Source organism: Heloderma suspectum, chromosome 7 (genome assembly GCF_057233095.1).
Source record: "Heloderma suspectum isolate Gila_16-S chromosome 7, 16-S_ref, whole genome shotgun sequence".
In the NCBI taxonomy this organism is placed as follows: domain Eukaryota; kingdom Metazoa; phylum Chordata; class Lepidosauria; order Squamata; family Helodermatidae; genus Heloderma; species Heloderma suspectum.
In genome coordinates this window covers 85,036,256-85,058,292 of record NC_139464.1, presented here as the reverse complement: position 1 = coordinate 85,058,292, position 22,037 = coordinate 85,036,256, and the positions used below count along the sequence as shown (strand labels likewise).

At 39.5% G+C, this 22,037-nt stretch overlaps 1 protein-coding gene across 1 annotated transcript in view; it reads right to left on the bottom strand.

The window, feature by feature from the left end:
* The window catches only part of CFTR (CF transmembrane conductance regulator), a 139,398-nt gene that overhangs the window by 66,717 nt on the left and 50,644 nt on the right, over window positions 1-22,037 (bottom strand). The window contains exons 4-11 of the mRNA XM_084811822.1: window positions 19,212-19,427; window positions 17,024-17,113; window positions 15,182-15,345; window positions 11,893-12,018; window positions 8,168-8,414; window positions 6,157-6,249; window positions 3,397-3,579; window positions 41-232 (exon numbers count right to left, since the gene is read on the bottom strand). Coding sequence (XP_084667948.1) covers window positions 41-232; window positions 3,397-3,579; window positions 6,157-6,249; window positions 8,168-8,414; window positions 11,893-12,018; window positions 15,182-15,345; window positions 17,024-17,113; window positions 19,212-19,427 — 1,311 coding nt within the window. The remainder of the gene's footprint in view (window positions 1-40; window positions 233-3,396; window positions 3,580-6,156; window positions 6,250-8,167; window positions 8,415-11,892; window positions 12,019-15,181; window positions 15,346-17,023; window positions 17,114-19,211; window positions 19,428-22,037) is intronic.

The following is a 22,037-nucleotide window of genomic DNA, read 5'->3' as shown; positions in this document are numbered from 1 at the left end:
ATCATTTGCCACAAACAAGAAGAAAATATTGAAGACTGACCTCTTCTAACTGACAGGCTTTGATGACACTCTTATATCGGAATTCATCATAGGAAACCCCAAAGATGATGTTTTCTTTAATTGTTCCAGGCATGATCCACGATACTTGAGGGCAAAAGGAAATCCTTCCACTGTGCTTGATTTTACCTTCCAGAGGCTCCAACTCACCCATGATCAGCATCAGGAGAGAAGTCTGTCATTAGATATTAACATTAATTAACATTAGTTAATTCAATGTGTCTACACGACACATACAACAAGATCTACCAGCTATGACTATTCTCACATTTCTGCTACATTCAATGGCTCCATATTTGTTTATATCAAGTCATTTGATAGGAGAGTGAGTGTTAGGTGCATAGTACACATTCATTCCAAAACAGCTCAAAATGTAAAATGATGGGAAACAAGCTGACAGCAGATTCAGCTCAGATATTAGCTTCTTGATCATAGTCTTCCATGTTTACAAAGGAAACCTGAACTTATCTGTAAACAGCTCTGATATCTGGCAATCCTGCCAAGACATGAGAAGTAAATTAACTATAAACCCAGAGATATGGCAACCTGTGCAACCTTGAACAGTACAGCCGAGTTGTTTTTAAACCGATCATATTAACAGTTTGGTTTGATCTTACGTTCCCTGATATTTCTCTCTGTAACATAATACAGAAGCATAGGTAATGATTCATACTGGCTTAATCATCGTTCAGGAAGCTATCGATTGTACCTTCAGAACCCACTTGTCATCTTTCCTTGGTTAATTAGTAGGTAATAGTAACCTTGTGGCAATTAGTACACATCAAAAAGTTGAGAAATACAAGGATATAATGTTATTTCCTCGTATTTTTCTCACTTATTTGATGGGTATTAATTTCCACAAGGTTACATGTTGTCAAAAGTAAACACAATTAGCTTCCATGCCTCCCCCCACAATGAATTCTTTGACTGCATGGAGTCTGATTTCTGAAGGGGACTCCATGTATGACCATTTCCTTATTTCCAGGCTGAAAACACCTTCAGAGCAGGGTCTAACCTGGCCTGTTGGGCTCTTCAATCCAGCCTTCAGAGCCATGGTTTCCTCCAAGGCTGTGCCTCCAAGTTCTGCCCACTGTAGTTCTGCCCCCATCTCCAATTAGAGAGAACAGTGGGGATGTGGGCTGGCAGAGGATTCGGCCAGGGCTATGAAGAAGTCCTCTTCCCAGGACTACCTGGGCTGCTTCGCACAGGGATGCCAGATGAAGCCACGGAATCAGGTAGTACCAGGAAAAGCAGCCACTCTTCCCAGTGCCAGGCTTTGTGCAATGCCCGCACAGGAAACTAGAAGCCAAGGACTGGGGCAGTGGTGAGAAGAACTGGCCAAGTCCCTTTCTTAGAGCTAAAAAAGGCTAAAATGGAGGGAGAGGGAACACAGGGATGATGTCATCCGGCCTATGGAGGGCCTGGTGGGGGAAAACTGCCTCCCCACCCATAAAGTGTTTTACAACTCTGCTTTAAAGTAAAATGTTCAGGGAATATTCCTTTAAAATCTCTATATCACTAACAAAGATGGGGATGTACTGACAGAACTTGAGCCCTTAGGAGCTGGGGCAGATCCATGACCTGGTAAGTTATCCAGGATCACAGGAGTCTGGTGTATACATTATATTGACCACAAATAGACTGCTAGAAATTATAGCCTTTGGTCAGGGTCATATGCAAAGGCCTTGATGTTGGACGTGATATCCCAAAACTTAGCAGAAGGCAGATCTCTTCCCACAGCTCAACCTTGACAGATGAGAAACTACTACTCAAGTTTCAGATTCCATTAAGCATTTTTGAAAGAATGAACAATTTCTGGCTTTGTTTCAACTGCACATTTTGGAAACATTCCCAAACCTTCTTTTCAAACCTTCTCTTAAGTAGTAGGGTCCGCAAGCTGCCTGTTGGTGAGGGGCAATTTAAATATCTTATGACCAGGTTGTACAGACAGATAGATAAATACATACACACACACACACACACACACCCCTTCATAGAACTTTGTGTGTAAAAAGATTTGATAATTCAACAGAAATTAAGTAAAGAAATATTAATGCTATAATTACACTGGCATAATTCTAACATTTGGAATGTGACTTTTAAAGGTGGGAATTGGCCACATCTCAGTGACAAGGCACATGCTTTTCATGCAGAAGATCCTGGCTTTTGTCCCAGGAATTTCCAGTTAAAAGGATCCCTTCTAGCTGGGCTGGGACAGACATTGGCCTGGGGCCTTGCAGAGCTGCTGCCACACACAGTAGACATCACTGGGTAGACATGGTAAAAGGCAGATCCTTATATGTTTATATGTAAAAGTGAAAGATAAAAAATGAACTCCAACCCAGAGAACATATTTTTATATATGCAACCACATGCAAAGTGGCTAAGGAAGTATCTGTTGAGTTCAGCCCATCTGAACGTACAAAGTTAGCTATGCAGAGCTGTTATCCGTGCCCAATGTCTTTAAGAAATACTAGATTTTAGGGTTTTCTTTTTCAGTTTCATCCTCTATGACAACCTCATCATTTTTCGTAATCTGGCGAGTATTATGCTCTCATATTAAACATTTAGGATATACACACACATACCCCGCCGAGCCACATTATTGCTGGAAATACATCATCTCTGGTCACAACTTGATGTTTCACACATATGGAACCTGTGTCTCCTCCTCTCTTCCACAAACATATAGTAATACTATACATGTAATTGAATGGCATCACGTAGAGTTTTCCCACCTCACTCCATCTCATTAGCTGCCACTTGTTGGGTTAAGGAATCTCGCAATGCAATCATGTCATGGATTTTGTATTGCTAGATGTTAACAGGGACAGGAAAGGGAGGCCTGGGGCTGCTATCAGCGGCAAGCATGTGTGTGCCATCTTATCTAATGCTGGCCTTAGTTTCTGCAAGTAAAAAAAGAGCATTCACTTGGGACCAGAATTTTAATTCTGCCAGCAGGAGCTCCCCCAAATGGAATTCCACTTAGAACACTCCTGCTGGTAGAAAGAGTGGGGGAGAATATTTTTACTCTCCCTCCCTCTGCAGCCCTCAGTGCCACTTCCCCCACTGTTTTGGAGGGGCCCCTAACTCTCCACAGCAGATTTTCGGGAGACACAGGGAACTGCAGGAGAAAGGAGGGAATCAGCAATGATCGCTCCCCCGCTTCCATTCAGCCAGCAGAATACCTCTGCTAATCCATAGCTTCCCACTGATGGAAGCAGCCCTTTTGTCCATGGGAGGCTTTTGCTGTATCCACCCCTCTGTTACCATTTAACATATTTATAAACATTCTGCTGAATAACAGTGAATTATATTTTTAGCAGCCTGCATCTATACCTTGCCTGCTCCAGTAGATCCAGCAACTGCTAGCAGCTCTCCCTTTTCAATTTTGAAATTGATGTCCTTAAGGACAGGAGTAAAATGAAGTGGGAAGTTACTGAAGAAGAGGCCATCAGTAGTGGTGGATATTTTTCTGTCACCATTTTCCTGTTTTGATTTTGTAAAGAGCTCCCCAGTTCCCTGCAACAACAAAAAAGAACAAAACCCCAAACGCTATAGCAGCAATAAGTAGATCTATGCATATGTATTACAGCTACTGAGTTCTCTACAGAACATACATCTGTTCTTCTGACATTAGTTTTCACATTATGTATCCATATCATTATGCATATTATGATTGTTACTTTAAATGCTGGTATTTTGAACTGGAACCTAATTTAAAACTGGTATGTTACAGATCCAATCTAACATTTATTGCATGGGCACCAAGCAGTGTCTTTGTGCCCCTCTTAAAAATATGCATGCATGCACATACATACATACATACATACATACATAGACAACACACACATGCACACCAGGAGCCAACCTTGGAATTTTTTTCCTTCCTTGAACTGAATTCCCCCTCTCACATTAGCTGCACTTTAGTATATTAGCACAATGCTTAACTATTGTTAAGGTTAACCAGATTTCCCTTTTAAGCATGATCTAAATCCATGCTTTGAAGTGGATTCTAGGTTAAGAGCAATTCTGGTTAACTTTAACTATTATCAGTGTTAGTGCAGATATATTTATTGTATAACCACAGTTAACTAGATTTACCACTGTATATCAAATCTTGCCTAGTTCTTCAAAGTTCTTCAAATGAGCAAGCTAAGAGGAGAACAGTGTGTATCATTGTTATTTATTATTAACATATCATCATCATCATCTGTTACTAGGATTGTCAGAGTTCAACCCAGAGAATGAACATTTACATTAGAATACATGGATCAAGTGAGAGATGAGGTAGTTGCAACTGATCCCACTTGTTACTCCACTGCCCTTTTCTCTACCCACCTATGTAATTAAACATTTCCATATATTAGAAAATGTACCTATATATCAGTAACAATAAATATTTGTACACTGTGGTGTGTGTCATGGTTAGAATGCTGGATTATGAGTGGAGAGTCCAGGGTTCAAATATTTACTCAGTCATGACGCTCACTGGATGTCATCTCAACCTTATCTACCTCATAGGGTTGTACTGAAGATAAAGGATAGATTATGGTGGGAAGAATCATGAAATCTCTTGAGCTTCTTGGAGAACGAAAAGCTAAATAAAATACCAGGTTCTGTTCTAGCACTTCTTTTCTCAAAGCAAATAATAGCAGAGTGGTTAAGCATAAAATCATGTAATTTCAGCTGAAAGTATGAAACTTGGCAAATGTATACATTGACCATACTAAGCATTTTTTAAAAAGTAAGGATCCAGTAAGCAATGCCCCCCAGGAGGGGTAGGAACAGATTGAGAAATCCTGTCTTCTAGTCCACCAGCCAAGACAAAAATGCTTACCATATGTAACACAGAATGCAATTTTTTGCAATAACTGCATACCAAAAGATGGAAATGAGGGGTTAGACATGCTACAATGCCATGGTTTTCTGTGTAGTCACATTTATATCAATCTTACTCAGGGGCAGCCCAGCATGCAGTAAGGTGAAGCGAGCTGCTTAAGACAGCAGCAGCAAGGTTTGGGGGGCAGGGTGGACACAAGAACCACATCTCCAGTACATTGTCCTCTATGAGTTGTCAAGCATACTGCCACCATACAAATAATGGCCAAAATATGTACAAATGAATACGGAACTGGGGATAAGCATCCCAAACTAATCTTTGGGCCAGATCATTAATACACCCAAACTTCCAGAAGAGTGGTCTTTACAAAACACCACATCATCAACCCTGGCCCAACACCACAACATTGCCCCTGGTGCAACTTTCCAGCATGCTGCCCTATACCAATAATGTCCAACAAACTAAACAGGGATACAGAACCTAGCTATGACTAAATTAAGTCTAATTGATTTCAATGGGTTATATAAGTACGATGAAATCTAGATCCAATCCAGTATCTTGCATTGTTTAACAGAATTTTCTAGGGAACCATTTGCATGTATAACTATTATTTTGGGGGTTTCATATAACATATGTTTTGTGGGGGGGTTTAATAAGTATATTCAATTTCAATTTGTCATCTATTGGTACTTTACAACCACCACTGGGACCATTCTCTCAATTTAGAGAATATTCATTTATAGTTGGAAAGGATAAACACTGATACTCATTTATTTCAAATGGGAGCGGGGGTCCATATCACATATTTTGTAGGCATTCTCACTGCATGTTCATGGCATGTTTGATGCTTTTGACCCAAGTGCACGATGTCCTGGCTTAAACATTCCACTACAAGATCCTAAAATGTGGGAAGTAACATATTCTGGGATTCTTCTTGCAACCATTCTCTCCTACTACTATGGTAAAGTTAATACAATGATCTCTTATGTGCATTAGGATTGCTGTGCTTGCTTCTGGATGGACATACTGTACAAGACAGAAATTGTATGAGATGTAGAAATTTATTGGGTGAAACTTTAACTGGCATGGACATAAAGTAATAGGGGGCAGCCTTCACCTGCTGAATGTCAGTTTGTCATGTAGCTGTTAAAAGCACAGGAAAAATGCTATCAATTCCTGCGTGTTTAATAATGAGCAACCCTTTAAAAAAAGGAAATCTAAGAATTCAGCAAAATTGATCAAAATTACAGTATTACCTCATCCCAGAAGGCTGTTACTTTATCCAATTCAAGCCCCGTAGTTGTTAAATTATATTCCAGTGTTTTGTATTCTTCTTTCAGCAAGAAATCCTGCAAATTTAATTGTGACAGTTTTTAAAGCACAAAATACATATAGCATAGCATGCTAAATTCTGGCCATTAAATGTTTGTTTTTTATGCTCTTTTGTTCTCCAATTTCGGCAGCAAATCATCCCTTTTTCCCATTGCCCTAGTAAGGACTAGTCATGATATCCAAGTATTGGTTTATACCAGCACAATGTCATGTCAGCGCTGGGGCACAGTTCAATATTACCCTTCATCTGGAGGCAGTTTCAAATGAAAGCTGCCAGCATGAAAGTGAGGTGGAAAAGTCAGCATATGATGACATTAACAGCCTCATAAGTACACCTATGCATCAGTCATAAGTCATCCTTTGTTATTGGTTCATTAACACGATCCATTCTAAGGGTGCAATCCTACGCATGTTTAGACAGAAAAAAGTCCTACAACTCCCAGCATTCCCCAGCCAGCCATGCTGTAGGACTTTTTTCTGTCTAAACATGCATAGGATTGTGCTCTAAGAGTGTCTCAAGGGTTCATAAACCATGGCTGGCTGGGGAATGCTGGGAGTTGTAGGACTTTTTTCTATCTAAACATGCATAGGATTGCACCCTAAATCTCTGTCTATGTATTAAAAGACCACCTCTCAAAAAAAACAACAACCCACCAACCAACAATTTAAACCTAAGGTTCTGAACCTGAGCATAATGGCATGCAACTCAGAGTCAATTCAAATTTGCAGTTGACTTGTCATGTCCTTCCTTGTGACTGAACACATGTTGTTTGCATGGAAGCTCCCTTATTATCAAACTTGTGTCGAAGATTTACAGCTTACACATTAGAGAGATGTATATCTCTCTGAATTCCTGCACTGAGTAGGAGGTTGGGCTTGATGGCCTTGTAGGCCCCTTCCAACCCTACTATTCTATGATTCTGTGTGGCTATGCTAGAAAATGTCTTCCTGATATGTACATTTTTCATGCAGTGTATTCAAAGCAAAGGAAGGGAGTAGAAACAGCATTTACTTCTTTTTCTTCCACTTTTTGGGTTTTTTCCCTTCTTTAATGATTTTCATTCTGTTGGAACCAATGCAAGGGGAATTATGTACCCCTGCTCTAGGGCTGGCATACATTTCCCCCCATGTCAGGGGCATGCCTAAGGACTGAGAGAGCTTTGTATCCTGTGGATCCAAAGCTTCTCCTGACTCACCCCTGACATGCTTCCCAATCTACCCCCTTTTTGCCTGTGCTGATGGAGAGGCAAGGTCCTTGCTTGGACATTTATGTGGGAGCTGACAGGGGCATCCAAGTCCAGATCGCTCTCTCTCTCCAAGAGAGGACCTTTTTCTTTGCCCTCAGAGGGGGAGATCCAATCTATCTTAATTATTAATTAGTTATGGGCTCCTCCTTCTGAAATCACATTATACATAAAGAAAATGGTCATGTCCAAGTGTTTCAGGAGAACCAAAGATTGGAAAAGTTTACTATGGATACAACCCAGCCCAAAGTTAAGCAGCGTGGTTGACTTCCCAGCTGAAATTACTGAGATTTACACTCTTTAACTGTAGCTGGATTGTTCACATTTTGTTGAATGAGAGTTATCCCAGAAGTCAGCAGTATTAACTGATGACTGCTTGTTACCCAAAAATGTGGATCAGATACAGGCTGCAATTCTCAAAACACTTGCAGAAAAGTAAATCCCACTTAATCTCAATAGGCCGTCTAGCACATGACTAAATTACTGCTGCTGAAGTGACAGCAATGACCTCAGACAACTGACATTTTCCCTGGAACAATGGTAGAGAAATACATCAAAACTGGTTCTACAAATAGCAGTTAATGAAGTGCAATAAAATACTGTAAGATACTTGCAGTGATAAACTGGCAAGATAATATACTACGAAGGATTAGTTTATATTCCTGTAGGGAACTAGATTTATGTACTATACCTGTATTTTGTTTATTGCTCCAAGAGAGTCATACCATGTCTGTACAGCCCAAGGAAACTGCCTAGTGACTGTCATTCGAAGAACAATGCAGAATGAGATGGTGGTAAATATTTTTCTGAGGATAATTCCGTGGATCATCGCATATGGAAGCACAGCCAAAAACACCACAAAAAATCCAGAAAAGAAGAAAGCTGAGCTATTGAAATATCTCACATAAGCAGCTTTTCGGGTCAGCTTCAGTTCAGTTCTGTCAAAACGAAACGCAAAAAAATCAGTATATCTGGTGTCATCCAAAAATGAAATGCCATATTTGAACAACAAAGATGGCTCAGAATGTGGGTCAGGATGACATGAATCTGCAGGAAGATGATCCCCTCAATTTTATCCTCACAACATCCCTGTGAGGTAGGTTATGCTGAGAGGTACTGACAGGCCCAAGATCATCTAATGAGTTTCAGAGCCGAATGGGAATTTGAGCCTAAGTCGGAAACTCTGATCACTATACCATATTTTGCACAACTCAACATCTTAACAAAAATGTGTTTTCGGTTACAAGAGAGATGGACATTCTGAGACAAGGAATAGTATCGAACTGTGCCCCAGCACTAGTGCTAATGCTACTGCGCTCACGTATCCAAGCCTAGCAAGCGCTAATTACATTACGCAAGTCTTGGTTTACGCTAGCTCAACATCATTAGCACTAGCACTGGGCGTCAGTTGGATCTTCCTAACTTAGGAAGATCCCCCAAACTACAGGGCATGTAGCAAGCACATTTACATCTGGGTGACAAAACTATGACAGCATTGTTATTGCATGTGTTTTGTTATCGAACTGCTAGGGATACCAGAAAATGTCATAGGCCGAAGAGTTTGTGGACAGGGCCAGTATGATTTTTTTCTCCATAAACATGGATATGCTTGTGGTTAAGGACAGCCAAACCCTTACACTTTGCACGAAGTTACTAGGATGAAAGCTGGACAATTTCCCTGTTCTTCTGTTTCTTTTTCTTGCCAGTAATTATACTTTCTCTCTCATGTAGTTTTGAAGGGATCCTAGACCTACAGACATCAGACTAACTATTGTCCGAATAAATCAAGTTAGGAATTTGTATTAGTTGACTCCTCGGGTTGCTTCTATAGAGAGGTCAGCAAGGTGCACAAGTACAGACATCATACCAAACTGAATAAAAGGAGGGCAAGAGGAAGGGAAAAAAGACATTCAGCACTAAATTTAAAAAGCAAAAACTAACAAAAAATGTCCTAAGCCACACATTAATGAGAAAAGGGCACCAAAGGGGAGGGGGGAGTGAGTAGCTCTACGTGCCTGCAAAACAGCTTCATCAAAATGCAAATGTTATCTGCAACTCTTTGGGAAATTATAAAGCTCCTTATCAGCATTACTCCAGACTGAAAGAAGCCTACCTATAGCAGTGTAATAAAGTCATAGGAGTGGACTGAGCTTTGGAGCACCCTTTACTCTAGTGGAACACTATAGCTATAGGTTAATCATTCAGTGAATATACATCATCAAGGTTGTATTGGGAAGGGGAACTCTTTTCCGAGACAGTTCTATGGCCTTTAAATTCTTTGGCATGAAACTGAATGAGAAGTCCCACACTAAAGCAGGCTGAGAAAAGTTACAGAAGGGTCTTGCAGAACTCAGTGTCTGAGCGATAAGATAGCAAATCAAATTCAGCGTTGACACCTGGAACATAATGCACACTGGGGTGGGGTGGGGACAACTCTTTGGCCCAAATTTACAGCTCAGCTATGGTCAATGTAGTGTGACTTTTATTGGATTTTAATAGGAGGAAATGTTATGTAGATTACAGCCTATATATGCAAAAGGTTGGATTCTGAATTAACAGTTCCCTGTTGGAAATTGCACACTACTCTGGAAGTACCTGAAATTAATGGGATGCTCAGCTTCTGGCAAAACATGCTTTGAATTGGGATGCTCGTCTTAGAAAGATACTACTAAAGCAAGAGTAGTGTGTGTGGGGGGGTTAAGCTAGGGGGGACAGCTACAGCATGAGTTGATGAGATCTTTGGAGAAGATCTATACTTTCTCATAGTGCAAAATAAAATTAATGAATGATAATTCAAAAAATGGCTATAACTCTTGTTTTAAAGGTTACAATTTTATACTCAAGGTGCCCCCATAACTAACAAAAACTAAATTTTATAATTTAAATCAGTGCCTCATTGCCCTTTTTCTTCATTACATCATCTGAAGCATCTAGTATCAATAATGCTGTTGGCTGATTAGTGATATGGACGTGATATTTCTTCTTACTCATTTCCTACCATATTCTTGAACTTTGTACCTCAAATTATACTTTCAAGGAATACAGAAGCTTGGGCTTAGGCTGAACTTCCCTCAATTTTGGGCAGGCTGGCTCCAACATAGTATAATTCTTTCCAGTTTCTAGACATGTAGATTCCCTGCTAAATTCTCATCAAAATGTCGCAATATTGAATACTGCTGTTATTCTTATTTCACATTTGTACACAGTGTGCCAGGCACTAAGCCTTCAGGATGTCTTTCTCAAAAACAAAATATAATGACACACCCAGTATTACAATCAGTTCTGTATATCAAACAAGAAAGTATTTATTAAGGAAAACATATAGTAACCATACAATATTTAAGGAAATGAATAATAAAACATCCTTAACATTATATAAGCTGTATATTTTATGGACCACTGAGGAATTTTATTATATTTAACAAAATATAAATATAACAAACAAACAAATAAATAAATATTGGTTCCAGATGGAAGAGTTGGAAAACCTATCCAGTCACCTGATTGCCCACTAGATAAACATTCTGTGCTGGCATCTAGGATATGAAATAATTTTTAGCTCTGTACAGGAACTGGAACATAAAACTAGGTTAATGGCATAGGAATCTGAACTAATTATTCATTTCTTGCAAGACTGGCATCTTGGAATTTGAAATATTTGAACAGATATTTTTCCTGTTCTACCAGATAGGATAAACCAAACTGCAAACTTAAAAAAAAAAAAGAGTAATCTTACTTATTACATGCTTTCTAGAGTCCTGTGTCCCAATACTCCAAAGAGCCTGCCAGCCACAGAAAATGGGGGCTGGAAACAGGGTTAAGTTTACATTACCTCACTAGCTTGGCTCTATCTAAATATAAAAACTTCCAAAAACAAAAAATTTTAAAAATTGAAAATTGTAAATGTGCCGTTTCAATAGCTTTAAGTGCAGATCTGGCCCATCATATGTAGCCTGCACACTGTTCCTGGCCATCTACATGTGAATGATCTGTCCAAATATTGCCTCAATTGCATGGCTGATCCCCAGATAAAAATGTGGGAATCAACCATGCAGTTGAGACCTGTATATGTAGGATTCTATCCATAGGCTATATTCACATGGGCCATCCAAACATAATAGGCCAAATCGGCAATTAAAAGTGTCATCCAAAATGGCCCGGTATATTTAGTTATTTATTTATTTATTTCCTATTATAACAGAAACAAAAAGAGAAAGGGGGTGGGGAGAAACAAAAATCGCCCAAGATCTTTTATTATAAGAAAGATAGGGCTGCAATCATTTATTTTATTCCAAATCAAACTTTTTGTTCCTGTTCGTAGGGAATAAAAATTGGCTTGATCAAAGTAGTTACCAAATAAACTCACAGGCACAAGGATTATGTGCAAAATCCTGGATGACAAATGTATGTACTTACTGTCGCAGACTTTCAATCATATTTTCCATTGCATTCTCCCAACAGTAAGCCTTGACTGATTGTATATTCTCAATCATTTCTGAGGTGATCACAAGTCTCTCATTGATCTTTCCTGCTCTCTGATCTCTGTAAAACAGATAATCCCAATTGTGTTTTATTTTTAGTACCTGTCCCACTGGAACACCGTTACTGCAAATGTTATATGACCAATAAGAATGGTCTATTCAAACCATTAAAGAGAATATTACAGAAAACTACACTAATTTTTACAAGCTGGTACCATGATCAGAAAACACACTAGCACAACTGCCTGTAGTATTGTTCAAATGAGCACTTGAATTTGCAGTTTCCTGAAGCTCCGTCGCCCCAGAGGAGATGCTGTACAAAACTCTTATGACATGATCCAGAGATAAAGCATTTTAGTCCCCATGGGTTTCAACAGGGTAAGTCTATGCAGATTTATTTTTACAAATAATATGCAGGTTTACAAACCTATACAGGTTTATTCAGACGTTCCAGTTTAGTCAGTGGGGCTTAATCCCAGGTAAATGTACATAGGATTGCAGCCTCAGCTATGTATTTGTCCTGCAAAACCCTACATCAGGAAATACCCTTACCTTTACTCATGTCTTGCCACAGTTATATGGACCTTAATGTGTAATTAAAAACTCCAAGTGGAAATAGGCAGCTGTATGTGATAGAGCAATGACAGGGCACAGTGACAAGATAGAACATGTAAGCTTTGGCTATGCCATGATACTGAATGAAGCTCTATTCTTTATTCTGACCTAATAAAGAGCAATCCTATGGCCCCTAGACAGAGTTGGGGAGGGGGGGATAGGTTAATTCGAATTCTGGGATCCAAGGTCAAAGATAGCACTCCAACTGCGGATCCAGGAATCTGTGCTCCCTGCTCCTCCTCGTGGCACAGACAGAACCGTACGAGCTGCCTCTCCAAAGCTGCCTTTGTGACCTTGGAGAGCGGGTAAGGGGGGCATGCCAGACAGCAGGGAGGAGAGGGGACTGGAGAAGCCAGGATATGAAGTAGCCCAATGCGTTCACCATCCTCTTCCCTCCTGCACTGACAAGCCCCCATAGACAAGCCTATCTAACCAAAATGTAGATCATAGGATGCTTGTAAGCCTCCAAGCTCAGAGCGTTACAGGCATTGCCATAGAATTGCACCCTGATAATGTGAAGTCTGCACCGCTCAATTAAGAAACAGGGCCACAACACCTGCCCCTGACATCATGTCCCAGTCACATCTTGATGTCCACATGTTGAGCATGGATGTCTGCAGGGGGAAGGCCTGTATATATAGACCTCTATGTGTATAGGCTTTCCACACGTGCTGGAACCCTAAGGTTCAAGCTTATGTAGAAGCCTATATACATAGGCTTCTCCACTGCATACTTTCACATTCACTGCATGAATGTTGGGGGCAGAGCCAAGGAAGCTGTGGGATGTTGGGGTGGGGGACACTGGCTTAGTTAGGATCATTTTCCCTTAATTGCAATAAAGTAAATAATCTACTATATAGTACTTGTTGCAGTGAATGCTCTGATACTATTGGCTGAGCTAGTGTGATGGCCACACTAGCTAGAAAAACTAAATTCTTCACAGACCGGCTTCTGTAAGGAAAGGCAAAGTTGTCAAGATTGGTTAAGGCTTGGAGTACTGAAACTGCTGCCTAAAAAGCCCAGAAGGCATAGAGCTGCTCTGTCTTGAATTCTGGAAGCAGTGATTTCTACTACTGAGCTTTTCTGCCTGAGGCATTTATTGTATGCTTGTCAGTCCCTTATTCATGGCTGTGTGGAGGCTCTTTAAATGATGTTGTGACCCTCCAGTTTCATTTCTGTTTATAAACAGCACTTTCAGTGAGTTTTTTTAGAGCAGAAAAAAATTCTGATGGCAAACGGAAATGCTATTTCCATTTGTTTATTTGCACTGTTCTGCTATGCCACAGTGCCACCTAGAACTTACGTAGCAGAAAAGCAGGAAAAGAAATGCTCCTTATGCAGTGCTCAGCTCTCAGTTCTGAGACAAAACCAAAAGTAGATGCAGTGGATTAACAGCCTCATGAAGAAAAGCCGATTGTCACTGTGGTATTGTAACTTAGTAACCTCAAGAGGCAGTATAAAGCAAAAGCAGTGCACAGCTTAAATTTCACACACTGGTTTGGATGAGAGATGTTACCAAGTTTTATCATCCCTTGGTTTAGAGTATGAACCTCAAAGACTTTTAATGCTCCCCTTAAATATAGGCAAGGGTTATGACAAAACAGCTACACCTTAGCAGCACAGCAGATAAGGAGTTTGGTGAGTTCATGGGGATTTTGAAGAAGGATCAGACCATGTTGCAGTCTTGATATCATTGGTAGCATAATACATCTGATTTGGCTTGAGAATAACCATGCTGTTTCTGACATTTTAGGAAAATGGATCAATTGGCCAAGAACAATTACGAATTGAACCTGGGGTGTGGGTCCATCCATCACTAATTTGAACTAACCAGACAATGATTTGGATGTAGTCATAGTCATATAAAAAGTCATGCTTCTAGTCATATAAAAAGCACTTTTCTTATTTGTATATAATGATAAACCTAAATTCTAACTATCTTCCAAGATAAGCTAGGAAGCTAGGCTTTATAGTTTCTCTAGAAATAGGATAAATTCCAAACCCAAGAATTTTTAGTTTTGACAGGAAGAAACAGCCCTCTCCCCCAAATTTTGGAACATTTTAATGCTTTAAAAATATGCTTAAGTAAATTCATATTTGGCACTTTTCCCACCAATTCCACCAAGCTGAATTGAGTGAAATGATAGAAAGGTGATGTATAAATGTGTAAATAAATAGACAAATAAACTTCAGTAAATATGAAGATTTTTGCTTTTACAAAAATTGGGATTATGGTCATGTGAAACTTGGGATAATTTCCCAAACTATGTTTGAAAAAAGGACACCAATGCCTACATCTTTAAGAAGATGTTCAATTTCTAAGATTTCGAGAACTATAAAATTCCAAGCATTAAAACTATTTATCTCCAAAATTAGGAAGCAAGATTATATTCATATATACATTTGGCTTGGATTTGCAAAAACACTCTGATAAATAGTTGCACTATTTAATAATTGGTGGTCCATACAATCTGGATAATAAATCATTTTCAGGCAATATGACAGTCCACTTAGTAGCAGGTTATTGCAAGTATTTATTCAGAACCTTTAATCAGCAAGCCTTGTACAACCTTAATATTTAAAAGAAATACTCATAATTGCTTTGTCACCTGTATTTCATCATCATTCGTCCTAGCCATGATTGGAAAAGGGCAACAAGAATTAGGAAGCCAAGTCCACAAAATGCCGAGGCCTGCAGCATCTCCCAGAGAAGCCCCATCAGCAGCACTACTTGTAAAGGTGCAATCCACACAAAATGAGCCAAGGCTAGACCCTGAAAAAAGATCACAGCAAGTAGTCAAGTTATGCTCAGAAAGCAACATGAAAGCAGACAGACAAGCAAGCAAGACAAATAGTTCCCACATTCCTCTACATCTCCATCACCATTTCCCACGTTCCTGTCCATAATTGAGACAACTGCTTCTGGCAGAACAAGAGGCTGTACCAGGCTTACTTTTCCAAATCTGGTCCTACTCTCCATTCCCCTGAACTGAAGAAAGTCTTCAAATTCTGAGAAAGTAGTGCAGAGCCACCTTTGAGGAGGTGGAAGCTTTAAAACACCTCCTCCCCACAAATCCATTAACTCATATTTTCATTCTGGCTTTCAGGACTGCACACTGACAGTACATACAATTATGTTGGACCATGAACTCTGGTTGGAACAGAGGTCAAGGAGCCCTGTGGTGTAGCCAGAGATACACTGTCTAAATGGAAGTTGAATATAAATAGCATACCAGGCCCAGAGGATCCTAATGGCAGCCCTGATAGGACCAGAAGTACACCACCTACTTTCCCCATAGGAGTGAATGGGAGGCATTCAAGAACAACAGTGGCAGGAGCAGATTAATCTGCCCTTAGTGATTTCAGTGTCTAGAGTAGGTAGCAGGGTTTTTTCTGACTAAACCAGCCTTCCCCAACCTGGTGTTGGACTATTGCTGGCTACGGGATGCTGGGAGTTGTAGACCAGCATATCTGGAGGGCACTAGGTTGGAGAAGGCTGTGTCCCAGATGGTCCTCCATTTACTTTGTTTCATAGAACTCATCAGGAGCCTCTGAGAATGGAGCCAGCCTCTATTCATATCTCCCCCTTAGATTCTATTTCTCGGGTGTATTTGCACTTAGCATCTCAAAGAGCATTAATTTTCTCTAGCAGTAATCTCAGCAGTAACGTACTTCATCTTGACGCAGCCACTTAAGGGAGGAATACACTGTTGCTGTACTTGACTTATTTTGTCCTCAGCCTAAAAGAAAAGTAGTGGCCCATCAACAGACCCAGACAAAGACAGGATGGTGTCCCCTACCCAACTGTTTCTGCCCATAAGAGCAAATTTAGTGGCACTGCATGCATGAGCCATATTTACTGTCACTTCCAAACATTCCAGGGGAAAGAGCAGCAAGCAAATGCTTTATCTTTAAGCAATAATGTAACTACTGCAAGTCAAGTGTGAAACTTGCCATGCTAGGAGCCCATATAGCAGTAATTCTGGCAGTAAATCAGCAGTACACAGCCAGACACACCCTTAGTCAGGCTAGAGTGTGATGGAATGCTGAGAATAGTATATGCCAAAGGAAATAAATGTTAGGAACTGGCTATTACTTCTCTTACACTACTCTCAGAATTTAATTGTTTTATAAGCCATCTTAAACAACAGGAATGGTAGAATATAAATATTTTAAACAAACAAACAACATAGATCTGTAAGAGCCAGTGTGTTAGAGTTTGAGACAAAAACCAAGCAGTGTGTGACTAACACCTCAGGTAGCACACCTATAATCTGTTACTTTTTTCTTCTTTTTTGTAATTGGAAAGCCACACAATTCAGTAGAACTATTGGTTACACAGCCAGTTAACTTTGGTACTGGTGATGCCAAGCACTTTTAAATGGTTTGTAAATACCCACAGCCTTTAAATGAAATGCAATAAACATGTTATTATATTAGCACCAACATACTTCATCAAATTTGTTCAGATTGTTTGAAAGAAGGCTAACGAGTTGTCCAGTACTTATTTTATCTAGGACTCTGCTTGACAATTTTAAGGTCTGTAAAACAAAAACAAAAAAAGCTACGTCAACCAATCAGATGAAATAATACAAACAGAAATTAGAATGTTAGATAGTTATTATCAGCTAGATGCTAGTAATTGCCAGTGGTATCGTACCAATTCTTTTATGTTCTTACAGAAAAAAAAACATTTATTAATTGTGTAATCCTACGCTTGTTTATTCATTAGTAAGTCTACTGTATTCAGTGGGGTTCACTCTCTCGTAAGTGTTTGAGGATTTCAGTCTAAATCCCTTTTATCCATCACACCCAATTTTCATATATTCATTACATCATTTTGAAAATATCAACGTTTTCAGTGCATCTTCTGCTAATTTCCATTACACATTTAGATGCTGCATTATTCATGCATACTATGCTGATTCAGATGTAACAGCTAAATCATTTGACTTGTCTGGTCTGACTCTTGGTCCCACAAGCATCCTCCTCCCCTCCCACACTCCAATTTCCTTCCTGATTTCCCGTTTCAGGTACAACATAAGCCCTGTTCAGGCATTTGCTTGAACATGTGAGGACTTAAGGTGGGTAGAGGGTGGGGGCTATGCATGCTGGCCCCACTCACTACATTCCCAGCACACTGACCCAGGCCCCCCTGGCTCAGACCTTGCCTGTTGAAATGAGAAGGTCTGAGCAAGGTCTACTTCCTCTCTGTGCGATCGGGAACCCTGATGTAGGGTCCACAGTCATGTGGAGAGTTCTGCTCGTGTTCAACTGAATGCAAGTAGAACTGCCTTTCAGACCTTGACATTTTAACACAACAAGGTCTGAACTGAGGGGGGGGGCAGTGCTCCCGGAGTCATAGGGGGTGAGATAGCACGCAACAGCCATATTGAGCTCCGCATGCCACCCGCTGTGACCAACCAGAGCTCCCAGTTAGGAAGGCTTCCAAAATGGGCTGGAAGTGAGCCATTCCCACCAAGGCCCCCTTTAAGTGACCCTCCAAAGGATGGGCTTTCATGGTGTCCGCCCCCACTTGTTCCGAGGCTATGGTTCCCCAGCGCCAGAAAAGTTAGTTGTGACTGATGTAGTAATAAGACAAGATTGAAAAAGAAAACAAAAACAAACACCATGGTTTTTTGCTGTGAAGAAGACAAAAGCCCTGGAAGCAAATGGCTAGTCAGGAATGCAAGTAAAATTATTTTCCAGCCCTGTCAACCAGTGACTAGTAAACACCCATGGCAAAGGAAATGAGCAATAACAGCAGCAGAGTGCATTTATTTATTTAGTTATTTATTTATTTATTTATTTATTTATTTATTTAATAGATTTATATACCACTGAACATATTTCAAAATATCTCTAAGCAGTTATAAGGGGTTATAAAGAGGGCGGGAGGGTGGGAGTTCTGGCAAGTGCTGCTAGATGACCCAAGTGGTCATCCCTGTTCTTGCCACTTTACCCAACACTGGAGACAATGCAGGATTCCTCGTTGGGGTGGGGACCGAGTTTGTCCAAACACAGAAGTCAGGGAAGGAATCAGAGCATGCAATCAGAGAGAAGGGAGTACATGAGCTCATGGATGGCCAAACCATCATTAGTGCTTCATGTGAACCGTCCCACTGTATGTTGCTGATTTTAACAATAGCAACAACTAGTGTACAAAAGAAATTCTCACAGATGTAACAAAATATGAAAGTACTCTGAAACGGAAATCTGGAAATCTGCTTTAACGGAATCATGAAAGTATGTTCCGCCAATAGAGGGTTGGTTTCCAGGTCAAATTATCACATCAGGCATGAGCTCAATGCATCATTTATTTATTTATTATGTATTTTTTATAAACTTTGGTACCTCTTTTCCACTCAGGGTCCACAAATTGTGTACAATAAATAATAAGAATCATAACATCTAAAAACAATAAAGTAGCATATTAAAAGCAAAAACTAGATCCTAAAAAAATCCTACACCCACAGTATACAGCAGCCACAAATTTAATAAATTGCTACCCAAAAGATGCACATTTCCATGGGTTAGACCCTTTTTCCCAATAGCAACGTGGAGCTAACTTATATGATTAAAGTCTACCATGGCTTTAAATGCACTTGAAGTTCATTTAAACAAAAATGCAAAGCTTACCTTTTTATAAATTAAGCTAAACATGGCTATCCTTATTTGCATTCCGATATGATGGAGACCAAATATAGCTGGGTGAAGAAGCAACATCCGTACAACAAAGAGAAGGCAGAGTCCTATGGCTAGATAGTAAGCAATTGATCGTTCAAGTGAATTGGAAGGATCATAGGAAGCAATTATTCTCCCCAGTAAAAGGGGCTGCACAGATTTAGTAACTTCCTGTGGGAAGCAGGGAAAAGTGAAAAATATATGTCAGTTTCCCCCAATAACATTTTAAATATATTGATAGTTTTATATTAACATTTTAATTGAATTTTTATTAAAGGTTGCACTCAATACATCAGGATTATAACTTGTTACAATACTTTAGACAAAGTTCTAGCTCCTGACTGACAAATGAATGGAACTCCCTGAGCCAAATCTCCCCACCGCCTGCCAAATTGTTTAAACTCAACAATAACAATAATTGTAAGTTAATTCTTCCGTGTTTATAGGGTTATAGTTTTTAATCTTCATGTGGTTTATAATTCTTTCTTATTTATTTTACTGTCTTAAAGCATACTCACAGATTTATGTGGGTCTGGAATAGCCCTTGATAGTTTATTTCAGTCCACATATGCTCACACATTGAAAAAGTTGTTACTCTTTTGGAGGCATTCTACCCTTTTGGACTTGCACAATTATTTTTTTCTACCACTACTGGTCCTACTATTATGCTGAGTGAGGCAGCTGCCTCTGTTGGCAGATGCTGGAGGGAGGGGGCAGGGAGTGGTGGTGAGATACTAGAGGACAGAGTTGTGTATGCCACACAGCCTGCCCTATGCCACTTACGCTAGTCTGCTATCCTCAAGTGTGCAGGAGGCAGCCACTGTGTGTATGAGTGTAGGGGGGGAATCAATTGCTTGCCCAGTCAGTTTCTGTATGTGGAATTGGTGGGGAGAAGGATCACCATCTTGTCCTTTGTCTCAGGTAGCAAAATATGTTGGACCAGCCCTATCCACGACTTCTATATCTTACATCGGCCTTCCCCAACCTGGCACCTCTAGAGGTGTTGAACTGTAGCTCCCATAATTCCCAGCAAGCATGGTAGCTGCTTTTAATAGGCTTGGGATCAATTTCTAGTTGCATGATAAATGAACTTCTTTCTAGCCTGTAAAATGTGGCTTGCAATTTCCTGAAACTTATCAGAAACTGTTTATCAACATGTGACCACTATACATGAACATAACTTCTTTTTCTTCCAACATCTCCCCCTCAGAAAGACACAGGATACACTATTATACATCAAGTTGAATTAAAAAGTCTCACAGGAAGCCCCACCAAGGCCTCCCTTAGCAGAAACTACGTATGGCTTTTATGTTGCGATGGAATAGAAACTTGCTTTTTCTATAATGAAAACTGAACTTGGGACTCCTGATATACCAGAAAGTCTATAGTACTGAGAATCATACAATAACCGTGAACTATTAAAGTCCCACACAATAACAACCTTAGCAATTTCTAAAGGTCATATTCCCCCAGGTAGTTAATGTAAACAAAAATGGATTTCTAGCGAGACCATGGGTCAACACTTTTAAAAGGAGAAAGCAGGATCTCAAGTTACTTAGATTAGTTTTGCCCCAGATTAATCAATTTATAATAGGTATCACCCTGACTCCTGTACTGCTGATTAAATTACTACTCCACATATAAATGTGCATTGAAAGAATGGGGGAAATCCACTGTTTAACCATTCTTTAATCACTCATAGAATATATAAAAGGAAGTTAAAGTATATTAAGACTTAATCCTCATTAAGCAATTTTGATGTTCACTTGGGTCATTTTATATGGAATAATTATATAGTGTGTAATTTACCATAACACTGGACCAATTCAGTAGCAAAAGTGATCTGTCATTTTCTTTTAATTAAAAAAATGAAAAGAAAAGAAGAACTTCTATCCTCAAGACAAGCTTTCCCTTTTCCTAACACTGCAATTAGCTGGTCAGACACTGCAGTGGAGGAATTTTGTCGTTCAAAGGATAAAGGAAGAAAGAGAAGGGGAAGAAGTAGTATAACTATTCCATCATATGATCTGTTCTGGTTTCTTGAAAAGTCCACTTAAGATGTACTTGCAGTTTATGCAGTGATAATGATATCCTATTTTTAGCAAACTTTACAACTGATCTCATTAAATCCAAGGCATTAAAAGGTAATCCTAATATGCTAATAACTTAAGATGCTTGAATCCTATCACAGTCTAAAAGGCTAACTGGATCAATTAGGATAGATCTTGAAGATCATCGTGTCCTACTCTGTAAAGAGGAAAGAAACTCGAATTAAGGTAAAATATCACTGAAACATGTACCAATCTCAGGTTTTTAGAATAATCTGTTAGGATGAAATCCTCCACTCACAATTCTTTCCCATCGAAATTAAAATTTATATCCAGAGCAGCTATAGCAATCATTTCCACATATGTATTTTACTTGATGTCACCATTCTAGTCATGCTCATATGTGTCCTTTGGGATGTACATGTTTTAAATATCTAATTTCATAATTTTATTACAAGCCTAACAGCTGCAACCCTCAATCACTTAAATTAAGATGTTGAGCTACTTCCTACTGGCATCAATAGGACTGAGATAATTTAAGTAAAAACACTTTTTAATAGGATTACTTATTTATTTATTTATTTAGAGCATTTTTACCCTGCTCTTCACTGAAAGGGGCTCCCAGGGCATCTTACAAAGATCAATCCCTGCACAATCCCTGCCTTCAGGTTTACAATCCAAAGGACACGTAACAAAACAAATGGGATTAGGAGGGAGGAGTAAAAAAGTAAAC